Genomic DNA, 12,318 nt, shown 5'->3' with positions numbered 1-12,318 from the left:
TCACTGACCTCAAGGCTCATTTCAAAACACCAACTGCATTGTTACATCTGTGTTGAGTTCATTTTGTCATGTATAAAATTTTATCAATAATAAATTGGATGGGAATTTTAACATGTGAATGTAAAAGAGCAACTGACACAAAAATGTGTCAACATTTTTATGACAGTAACATGGAAAATTCAAAAATCAAAATTGTTGAGTGAAGACATAAAAACTTGGATTAACTTGACCTAAGACTATAATAAACAACTATACAAAATTATTATAACTATCAATATACACTACTTAGAATACTAAAACATACTTAAACTGAGTTTGAGATGTCACAAAGAGAGTTGTTAAAAATGTACACCTTACGTCGCCACCTGGTGGTTGACTTGCTTATGGGTTCTTTTTTTTCCAGATACATTTGTTACTGTAATAAGGGACAACCATTAATAATAAATTCATAGACATATGAGTTTTGCGTGTATATGGCTTTTATTCAGTAAGGCACGTATGATGACATTAAGATGATAAAAAGATCACCTAAATGTATTAAAATTTTAAATGGCCTTTTATACTTAAAGGATTTTAAAATATATTTTGAGTTACACTGAGGCCATTATTGCACAGGAATACAATTGCACTGCATTACATCACATGCCAAATGTAACAGGGAATGTGCTAGCTGTCAAGTGAATGACAACAAACCATAATGACTTTGGCTCATGTTTCAACATCACACAACTTTTCTTAACCCATTCACATGCAGGCATCCATTATTCAGAAACCTGTGACTAATAAATGCTTCAGGCAAAACATTGGGGAACTCTACTCTCTGAGACACAGCATCTTGAAAACATCTTTAAATCTAGATTTAGATTTCACTGGATGGAAAAAAAAAAATCAGGAGAAAAAGTTTGTTTCACAAAAAGAAACACTTTGTTATTTTCCCCTTGTCACGAATTTCATAGTTGATGTTGTTTCATGTTTTTTTTTTCCCTACAAATTGCTGTAAGATTAAAATACCTGATATGTGATGATGAAATCAATAAAATACAACTGTCAACATGCAGTGTATATAGGCTATTGTGCGTCAGCAGCATCCCAGAGTTGCTCGGTCTGACCTTGATGATACACAAAAGTGCCAGATTTTCCAGTGTTGGAAATCTTGACTGGACCAGTTAACTGGAGACAAGCTTGTCACAAGGCAGCAGCTGGCTCACACCAACTCTCTTGGCACATTCGTTCTGGAGACACAAAACACAAAACTCGAGTCAGGTGAGCTCAATCTCAAAGTCACTGCAGAGAATTCAATAACACAATCGATACCATTGTCACATCTTTACAGCACAATATGAATTGATGAAGATGACCCGTTAGCTTAGCTTAGCAATGACTCAGGAAGCAGAGCCTGCGCACACATTACAATGTGTCAGGGAGTTAGCATCTCCCCCATATGAAGGCAACCCACTGCAACACTTCACCCACCCCACGCCCCGCTCCAACCTGAACCCCACCTCCAACTTTCTCTGTATTTCTTTATTCTTTTTGTTTTGTTTTCTTCTTTCTCTCTCTTTTTTTCCTTCTTCTTATTTGTTTAACTATTAATATTAATATTATCTCTTTTTGCTTGTTTTCTCCTCTCTCACACATGAAACCTCTCATCACACTCCATTATCTCTATTACTCGTTATGTCTATCAATATTACAGTTTTTTTGTTACTATTATTATTATTATTATTATTGTTAGTAGTAGTAGCACTGCCTGACCCTGATTCTTCTTTAAAGCTGTACAGAAAAGAACATTTAATTTGAGCCCACTCTGGGTCATAAAATTAGTGTAATAACTCATCTATCAGTCGGTGTAGGCCAAACTTTTTGATTAAATCCGGGATGAAAGTGTGGTATTTTTTTTCCGCATTGAATAATGCAGGCGCACGGATTATACGTCAGCTGGCTCGCGATTCATCAGCCACTGATATTGGATCCGTCATCCGTCAATCAAACGTCTGAGACAACACACACACACCAAGCTCGGTCTCAAGCTTTAAATATCCCGCCCGCTCGATAACGAATCAAATTTGTTTTCCTTACTCGGGTAAACTCGTGCGGCAACTCGTGACAACTCGGCGCGACAAACAGGACAAACGGCCATTTCTGTACACCTTTAAGTTCCATCCTATACGTTCATCACACCTGTTACTCTGTATTGTCTTGTTTTTTTGTAGTGTTGTTTTGTTTTTCGTTTATTCTTGTCATCACCACATATGTCTTATATTGTTTCTTTCTGCACAATAATAAATAAAGAAGCTAGGCTGGCCTTGTTAACACAGTCAGCCTACAAGGACCTTGAAATCTGACTAGTTATGCTGAATTTCCTTTATTTAGTCTAAAAAAAGCAAAATGAGGATTGTTATATACATATACATACTGTATATATATATATATATATATATATATATATATATATATATATATATATATATATATGGCTGGTGCTGTCACTTCATGAAGTCTTACCATGTAGTTAACAACATTGATGTGGTAGGGAATCCCACCCAACTCTTCACACTTCTTCATGTTCATCCTCTCCGGGTCTCCAGCAGTCAAAACTGGAGTGTCTGCGTCAGCCTGCGATAAACCAACATTACTTGTGTGTCTTTTTGTCTTGAGAAATCGTTTATTCATTACTCCATGCACGCTCACACTCAACCACTCCACTCATTCAAAATGCTTTCCATGCCTATCTACTGACATCCTGATCTATTGTTTAATTCCATTATTCTTTGTTAAATAAATGCTTCTTTTAACGTTACCACGGTATATCTCCCATCTTGTCATGGCTATAAGAGATCTACATTACAATGTGTGTTCATCAAGTCAGTGGGAATGGGGTCAACTCACAGGATCCAGGCCTCTCTGGATGGACAGCAGGTCTGACATCCTGTCGCCGAACCCGGGAGCAAAGTTCTCTGGGTTGATTGCCACAAAACACTGACCCTGAACACGTAAAAAAAAAAAAAAGGAGGATGACAACACTGTGAACTGACCCAAAACAAACAGTCAAGAGGCCTGTGACGTATTCAGAAAGATGCCCTCAGTCTGAGCACCATTGATTTTGTCTTTCAGATAACAGCGACAGATAAACACAACACAGGGCAAGAGAAAAAAAAAAAAAGACAAATCCAACGTACCAGGTTGGCAACTTTGTCTGTTACTTTCCACGTGCGGACGTGTTTGCTGTACTGAGCGCCAGCCAAGATACCACAGAATACCTCCACCATCATTCCCAAACCGTAGCCTTTGTACCCTCCTGAAAGCCACAGAGACAGAACATGACAGAAATGAACTTCAGCCCTTTGATGCAGTGCAACCAATGCAGTATACTGATGGTTCCCAACTTTTTCTAACTCATTTCTATCTTTGTATGATTAAACTGAACATTCAGGCGCGAGGGAAGTTTGTTTTTTTATTTTTAGAGAGATGTTTTGAAAATCAATTGTTGATGATTCTCCAGTTTCTGGCATGGAGGAGAACTTTTGCAACTCGATCAGATGGACAAAGCAAACAGTCAATATGTGACGTGGTCCAGCTGGCAACAAAAATAAAAGTTCCTATCACTGTACTTACCACAAGGATTAACCCTTGTATATTTTCACCAGCAGTGTTGTGTATTATATAGTGTGTTATAATGATTTGCTGGCCCCAATGAAACAGCCATACAGAGCAGTGTTTAAACTAGAAACCAAACAATTTCTCTTTGATTGTTACACATATTTTATACGAGGAAAGGGCAGAAAATGATAACAACTAAGGACGATGTCAACATCCCATGTCAGTGACATGTCAAAGAGGAGTTGTATTCACTGGTTTCTGACCTGTGGCTTCACAACCACCAATGGGCACCAGTCCTCCGCCATTCAGGACTTTCTTGGGGTCTGTTGACAGCTTCCCCTGAGGGTCACAGCCCCAGCCTTCAGGAATGGGGTCTCCACGCCGGTCGTGGAGCTCCACCTGTGCACATCAAGTAAGAAGAAAAGTGTTAAACAAAACACATTAACCTTCCTCTTCTGTTGGGGTCACCAGTGACCCGTTTTCAGGTTTTAAATGCATAAAAGTACCACATACATTTGTTTATAGCATCAAGGCTTTTTGACTTTGTCAGGAACCTCTATTTTTTTTTTTTTTTCACAAAATTCTAAAATGCTGAAATTTGGGTCGTGGGCAACAAGCTTAAGGCCTGTGGGGTCTGTGTAAGGCTTTAATCTGCTTTTTGTTTTTTCTTTTCCTTTCTTTCATGGTCACTGCTAATTTTGATATGTACTACACCGGAGGTATTCTTGTTTTCCTTTGCTTTTGATTTGTTTTATTGTACTTGTGTTGTATGTTCTTCGTTAAGTTAGTATTTTGTCCCTATAGCGTATTTCCCTGTATTGGTTTTCTATGGCTCTTCTATGTACTTTTCATGTATCTTTTTTTTCACTTTTTAATTATAACAACAACCTGCCTGGGGACAACAGACGAAAATTAGCCGTGGCGATAATCTGTTTTTTGGGATCTGTTGAATCTCTGTACCTGTACACCTTCCCTTTTTGTGAAGTACCTTGAGATAACTTATATTGTTTGGTGCTTTATAAATAAAACTGACTTGACTTTCAGCTCTACATTGACCGAGCGGTCAGGAGGATTGTGCTTCTGACGGGGGCATGACGATCTCAGTGCTTCTTTACTCCAGTGACCAACCATTGCATACTTCATAACATACCACACAAAAAAATCCTGATCTCACCTTTCCAAGTGCTACTGCTGATGTGGCCATGTCCAGAACAAAGCTGTCTCCATCTTTAGCAGGAGCTGCCACACTAATGGGGTTGGTGCCCAATGTGCACTACAAGAAGCAGGTTCGCCATATTAGGATGGGAAAGATTTTTACATTAGATAGATTATTGTCCACCAATACTTTGCAAAAAACACAGAACAATCTCCACAGCACCATAAGACTAACTCATATGTAGCATGTATACAGTAGCTTATTCCATTTACCTCTTTACCACGTGTAGGCACCACCAGTGGGGATGTGTTGGTAAATGACATGCCCTGTGGGGGTCAGATCATTGTTAGAAGATAAAAAAAAAAACTAAATTAGGAAATAAAGTACATTCACTCACATTTTTATTGTTTATGAATATCATACAAAAAATATCACACATTTATTTGAATTCATTTTTTTTTCCTTTGTGGAAAAAGCTACACTGAAGGTGGAACAAATGTCTGATATTTATTTATCCTTTATCCTCCAACAGCAAAAATGCATCAACGGGAAATAAACATGTCACTCACAATCATGTTTTCCTTCAGAGCTTGCATTGCATAGTATCCGGCAATACCGTAGTGATTGGAGCCTGAGAATGAAAAGTCCCATTAACATTTAGTGGTTTAAAAGCAATAGTGATTCATGGTCTCTGTTTTGTTTATTGAAATGTGTTAATTTCTTCTCCAAAGAAAAACTTGGCCCTCGATAAACCTGAGTTATCAGTCTTATCTGCACTGGATGTCCTCACTCTTAATTGCCTGTTACATGAGCCAAACACTCATAGTTATACAGAGGAAATAATCGCATTATGAATGCCGAACATTCAGTCTAATCAAATACAGGCTTGCATCTGATACCTGAGCATGTTAGTGTGAAACATCCACTCACCATAAAAGGAGATTGCATGTTTATCCTACCCAGAATGCATCATACAAATTAGGTTTTCCAGTGCAACAGGTATGGCTTTTTAAGCATTTAGTCTTACAACAGCAATTCGAGCAAACACATCAAGAAGACGCCTGAAAAAGAAAGGTACTCACCGCGAGCCACCACCCAGCCGACACCGACCTCTTTGGCCTTCTTAATGGCCAGATTCATACAGAAGTTTCCCACCACAGGACCCAGGAGGTTCTTCCCATCCACCAGCGCCGTGGCTGCGCTCTCCTTCTCCAACACCGGCTCGCCATCCTTGGCACAGATTCCTGACTGGATATCCTTCACATACATGTCTGTTGAAAAGGAAAGCCGACACCTGTACGTAAACATCAGTCACATTTTACCCACTTTTCTCCTCTGCACCACTACAGTGTTGCCGCCATTTTTAATCTTCCTCTTGTATTCGGGTCGCCACTGACCCGTTTTTAGGTTTTTAATGCATAGAAGTACCACATAAATGTGTTTATTGCATCAAAGCCTTTTGACTTCTATTTAAACAAAAGAAAAAAAGAAAAAAAATCACAAAATTCTAAAATGCTTTGGTTAAAATTATGATATTTGTGGTGTTAGGGTCAATTTTGACCTAGTTATATCAATAAGAACAATAATTAGAGTTAAAACTGAAATCATAAGTGCAAAACCAACCTTTTCATGGACAAGGAGCCTAACAACGTAACCAAGAGATGAGAAACACATGGAATGACAAATAATTGTTTTTAGTTTGTTTTACAGCTGATTTAAGACTCGGGTCAAAACTGACCCTAACACAAGAGATGGTAGCAGAAAGCTGACAAGAGGAACGTTACATTTAAGACAAAGGGCCTACTGACAAAAAAGGCCCAGGGGCCCACTGCATTAAAACCAATATTTTCATGGATAAGGAAGCCTAACAATGTAATCAAGAGAAGAAAAATAAATTGGATGAAAAAAAATGTTTTTAGTGTATTTTACAGCTGAAACCGACCATAACATGGTAGCAGACAGCTAACATGAAGGTTAAATCAATCACACAGATAAAGTGATGAACGTCCAGCTGTCCACTGACCCATCCTGTTGAGTCCATGGCTGTAGTGGCCTCTGTGGTCTCCTTCCACCAGCACCTCGGCTAGGCTGCGTGCATGGTGCTGTTTGGTGCCCACGGCCGTCATGCACCTCTCGATGAAGCCTTGCACCTCCGTCGGGCTGATCAAACATCTGCAGAGAGCAATTATTCAATCAGGAACAGAGGTGCAGGGGAGTAGGTGATTATGTTATCAATGTGATCTAATTAGTTTTGCTGCAGTGGAGTAATGCATTCAAATGGTGAAGACTGTAGACTGTCCATTGAAAAATCTATAATGCAAACAATAGTTTTTTCATCAGGGACTATGTGACTTTTGCCCCACAGCAAAATCCTGCAGCTACGGTGACCGCTCTGACTGCCCTACATGTCCACACGACTTGACACAATGGTCATTCCTATGCTTATTTAAAGATTGAAGTCCATGTCTGAAACGGTGATTGCACAAGTAAACATACGTATGGATGATGTGGGTAAATAAAACCTACACTTGTGTTACGTTAAACGGTCAATGCAAACACAGCTCAGCAGAAAAATGACCAGCATCAAGCAAAAGTGCAACCTTTGTGTTAACTGTCCAGAGAAATGCTTAGCTGAGATAATGAAAAACTGTCAGGAGGACATCATGTACTAGACCATGATTGTCTCAATAGATAATGATGTCACCCTCTCTGTTCCTGTCACAAGTAAAGTTATGCATTTAATGTTGTGCATTAAAAGCTTCACGTCAACTAAAGATGTCATGTGACTACAAAGTGATCAATTAAAATGACAATAGTGATCACTACTGCCTTAAATTTATTGCAGTCTTCTTTTAAGTTGTTCAGAAAGGAATTAGGCCTTCTCATGCATGACTAAATGAAACCCACATGCTCTCTGAATAAAGACCAGACACAGAATGTTCCATCAGCACTGTGACGAAAACAGTCAAAAATAATCAAATCAAAAACATGTCTAATGAGAATTTTCAGATATTCAAATACAATATAACAATATTGTTTCTCCTAACCAACCGAAAATATTCAGCATTGATTGCAACATGGCTTAAGACATGAAGTGGTTAGCATTATGTTTTATGAAAAATCTTAGTGCTTGTTATGGAAGATGGTTGAGTGACTAATGACAGACAATGCCTGATGGTTTTTATGGACACAGAAAGAAAGAAAGAAAGAAAGAAAGAAAGAAAGAAAGAAAGAAAGAAAGAAAGAAAGAAAGAAAGAAAGAAAGAAAGAAAATATGTCCTGTATATGTAATGTTGTGCCCCTCTTTGCTCCTCCCATGTTTTCTCCCCTCGACTTTATAGCATTAAGTGGTTGCTGGAAGGACGACAAAAGTCGTAACTTTTGGAACGTGCCGTAATTGTGTCCAGATATAAGCTGCAGGCGAGCTGGTGCTGCGTCGTGATTGGATGATTCTCAGTTTGTCTGCTGCGTTTAATGAAAACAGCACCATTCAAAACCAGCAACTATTGTTTACTAGACATGTGCATCCTGTTCCCACAGCTTGACTGCGGCTGAAGCTCACTGCGGAATGCACTCTAACTTACAGTATCTTCAACAACTGTTATTCACATATGCTCGCGAAAAAGATCTGGAGGGCAGCACACCTGACACCTTGATCCTGGATCAACTGGTTTGTTTGATACATCGACAGTTGCATACATTTGGATCTACTCCCCCTGACCCCCTCACAACAAAACTGTTGTGAAGATAATTTGTGAAACTTGCTCCTCTGCTCCTATTCATGAAGAAACCTGCATTAATTGAGTTGTGGAACAAATGGGAGCTCAAAAAGAACACTGTGTACATCTACAGGTCCACGCCCCATCCCCATCCCCACACCAAACCCCACCCCCCTTTACTCTTCACTCCTTTAATTAAAAAAAAGAGATGTGGGCATAACTTACAATCTAGCAAACTGACACCTTTGAAGTGCTTTGAAGCCCCATAAAAAAAGAGCCTATGCTGTTTTTTCCGTTAACACGTTACTTAAATTACCCCTTATACAATGCCCTCAAGCAGGCACTTCACTGTAGGCTTCTTTACATGAGAGGACAGATACCTTTCCCATGTGTGCACAGTAAATATGAGTCTACAGCCTGTTACTAAGATTATAAATCCACCTATACCCTCACATCTTAACCAGCATATCATGACTTTTTAGCTGCAAAACCTGAAATGCTCTATTTTACTTCTACTTCTTGGAGAGGTCCAGTCACATCCTGAGGTCAGGTGACCGGTTCAGTGGAGGAAAATGACAATACAATGCAAAATTTTCAACGCCATATTGTTTGGAAAGCAGAAGTAGGTTAATAGTCTCTGTTTCCAGGCTTTACGTTTAGGTAAACTAAGTTTACCACCTGCTGGCTCCAGCTACGACATGTACTGTATATGAAAATAGTATCAAACTTCTCTGTGCAACAAAGCATGTGTATTTCTTGTGCAAATAGTAGTAAAGTAGTAGTTTTGCTGAGTGTTTTTTCAGCACAAGATCAAGCTACAATTTGAGACCACATCACTGTATTTCTCAGACAACTTCACTTACTTCACTTTAACTTTTGACTATTTTTGCACTTTATAGCATTTTGATATATTTATATTTATGGTAGCCTATATATTCTCATATTTATATTTTTTAATTCTGTCTGAGCTAATCAACAAAATTTCTCTCAGTTACACTTGTATTCTGAATGACTATAACATCTGTCTAAGTCTATTAATAATTATGTAGGAAATCCATTAGAATGACACTTTATTTAATTTACTAATTCATACATTAATACTATTGTTTCTCAACCATTTGCCATTGTACTGTTGACTTCCCAGATGAAAGTGTAACATTTCCGCCTTCAGACAGTCAACATCGAACAGTTTATGTTAGCGACAGTCAGCATGTTCTAAGATCGCAATGACAAGTGTTTATTTAGGAGCCACATTGTAAATGTAATTAGGTCATTGGTTGTCAGACATAGCCGAAGGAGCAGACACTGATCAAATCATTCCTGCTTTACATACAGTGAATGAAAGGAATCCAAGTGCATGAGAGTGTGACTTAAACACAATTTTCTGTTGACACTCAGGGTCACCTCTCCGTCATTGGTTCAAGTACAATGCAACACATGTACAGTATGTACAGCCACATTTAGCAGAAAACACATGAAGATACATTGAAAACAGATCCAAGTTTCACCTCAAATGTTTTTTCCCCACATGTTGCATCAGATCAGATCATGGTCTGAGGATCCTCTTGAGCGTATGCAAAAGGGTGTGGAACATCATTCATTATACAACTATATGGAAGCAGTCAGACCAGTCTACACTGGCTCAAGCTTGGGGTGTAATTATGCTTCATCTCTGAAGATAATATTACACAATTTAATTTATTGATACTAATGTATATGTACATGATGCTCCCTATAGGAAGCAACAGCTATTGATACTGTAGGGTGATCCTGCTGAAATAAAGTTGAAACAAAACTAGATTGAACTGATGTGATAATAATATGACTGCAAGTGGTTACTTAAAAGATTATTCAAATATTCATCGTGGTATAGGCTAAATATTGACACAAATAAAACTAAGTCATTTGTCTTGTACCTCAAAATCATCATGTCAACTGATGCCAGTCAGGATCTTTCAGTTCTGCAAAACGCTCTCAGATCAGGGCAAAGATGCACACTATTGTCTATTACAACTTTTCGAGGGAACTAAATTCCTTTAGCCTACTTCCCTTTTGTCACAATATTTTCTGACACTGTCAGTTCTTGAAAAATAGCTAAGACAAAGTTGACTAAAGTTATCTGGAGTTGCATCAACATTTTGATAAAAATCAGCAATGTCTCAATCACCACATAGCCTACATCACATAACTTGTGGTGCAGTGCAAGTGCCCAAACCTGTTCTCTTTACATCACCAACAGTATGTTTAGTATGTTTATGTTTTAACAGAAGTGTCACTCGTGTCTTCAATTAACTCCATTTTGCGTGATTTCCGTTCGTCTGAAACCACCCGTGTCCTTACCTGCTCATGTTGCCGGTGTGGTCCTGTGCGCTGCTCCTGCAGGTCTGTGGCTGCTGACTCGCGATGCGATGGCTCTAGCGACTTGCTCTTCCAGCACCAGCAGTAGCGTTTGGGAACGCCCAGTGTTGCCAAGTCCACCAGGTATCCTGTCTGTCTTCATAACTGTGGGCGTAGAGAGAGAGGGGGTGGGGGGGGTTGTGGCTCGGGCTCGTCGCTCTCACAGGCCTCCCTCTTCGTGACAAGGGTGTGGGGCTCCAGGCGATTCGTCTCCTGCTTTGTGCTGCCAACAATGTAGATAGTAGAGACGTCTGCTGCAGATCACTAGTAGATTTTATCAGGAATTCTTTTTTGGATCAATGCAAATTAAGATTCCTGCAGAACAATTAGGTTACCTGCATAACATCCTCAGGACTCCTCCCCTCGTGTTGTTACTAGTGTGTAATATCAGGTATGAAACTTACGTCTGGGTGCTTCCAGTCAGTTATACAATATTCTGGAGTGCAACCAAAATAATATGTTTTAATAATATGTATTTAATATGTAAAGGAATGATTTAAGCTAAGCTGTTGGTATCTGCAAAACAATGAAGATGATGAGTGTGTGTGTGTGTGTGTGTGTGTGGGGGGGGGGGGGGGGGGGGGGGTCACAGTTGTTTGCTTGTTGATCCCTCCAGTCATTCAGATCTGGTTTAGATTAAAAGTAGAGCTATGATGCACATAGAAATATGGGAGTTGCCACAAAATGGTATAAGAAGAATGTGTTTTGGTTGTTTGTTTTCTCATTCCTTGTGAATATGGGTGGAGCAATCAGGATGGTTGCTCCACTCACATCACTCCTGAATATGTATTTTTATGTAAACAATGAACTTTTATGGGGTGACTTTTACACTTTGTCTTGTCCTACAGGTGGATGCAGCAGTAAGACATCACTTTAATCAAATGAGAGCCGACCATCAACAGACCGTCAAAACCTGAGATTGCTACAGTAGATGTGTGGATACGGTGAACATCAATACATTTGCAAAAACAGATACAAAAGACATGTGCTTCTGTAAATGGTAAGGTAGGCTACAATACAGTAAGTGCAAAAGTCCTATCCTTTTTTTAATGATACTTGCAGTTATCTCTGACAGTTTCACAGACAATGTGTTGAAGTTGTGTTTTGTTGGTTTGCATTGTATTCTAAGATTTATCTACTATAGTTGATAGTTGGGACGGAGTGGTTAAAGCAGAAGTAAGCGATCCGGTCGTTTTGGCTAATGCTGCGTTCCAGGCCGGCTTTTGAAACCGTAAATTACAGCTTCAAGTCACAATTTACGATTTTGTAGCGTTCCAGGCAACCCACTCGTGTTTTTCCGACCTGTTTTACCGGTGAAAGTGCACTATAACGGCCACTCGTAACTTCCGACCCGTGAACTCGTACCAGATAGAACTGGTATGACTTCACAGGTCGGAAAAACACGAGTTACGAGTTGCCTTGAACGCACCATAACAGTCCTCGTCC

General features: G+C 39.3%; 1 protein-coding gene across 1 annotated transcript; it reads right to left on the bottom strand.

The window, feature by feature from the left end:
• Nucleotides 1-468: 468 nt before the first annotated feature.
• LOC310986995 (putative oxidoreductase YjmC) lies at nucleotides 469-10,944 on the bottom strand. The gene is made up of 11 exons (XM_083973133.1): nucleotides 10,816-10,944; nucleotides 6,780-6,928; nucleotides 5,839-6,027; nucleotides 5,326-5,387; nucleotides 5,029-5,082; nucleotides 4,775-4,873; nucleotides 3,864-3,999; nucleotides 3,180-3,298; nucleotides 2,890-2,985; nucleotides 2,506-2,616; nucleotides 469-1,232 (listed from the first exon to the last, which is right to left on the bottom strand). Exons 1-11 carry the CDS (start codon nucleotides 10,821-10,823, stop codon nucleotides 1,167-1,169), a joined length of 1,089 nt encoding a protein of 362 aa, XP_083829259.1. The 5' UTR covers nucleotides 10,824-10,944; the 3' UTR covers nucleotides 469-1,166.
• Between the last annotated feature and the right edge of the window lie 1,374 nt (nucleotides 10,945-12,318).

This window comes from Trachurus trachurus (assembly GCF_905171665.1).
Source record: "Trachurus trachurus genome assembly, chromosome: 6".
NCBI lineage: Eukaryota > Metazoa > Chordata > Actinopteri > Carangiformes > Carangidae > Trachurus > Trachurus trachurus.
This window is presented reverse-complemented; position numbering and strand designations above follow the sequence as displayed.

What these genes read in the sequence shown, in the direction of transcription:
- LOC310986995 (XM_083973133.1), bottom strand. An exon ending in CCATGGACTCAACAGGATGG is followed by an intron (nt 6,028 to 6,779) that starts GTCAGTGGACAG and finishes CCTTTTCAACAG; the next exon opens with ACATGTATGTGAAGGATATC. An exon ending in CAGACAAAGTTGCCAACCTG is followed by an intron (nt 2,986 to 3,179) that starts GTACGTTGGATT and finishes TTACGTGTTCAG; the next exon opens with GGTCAGTGTTTTGTGGCAAT.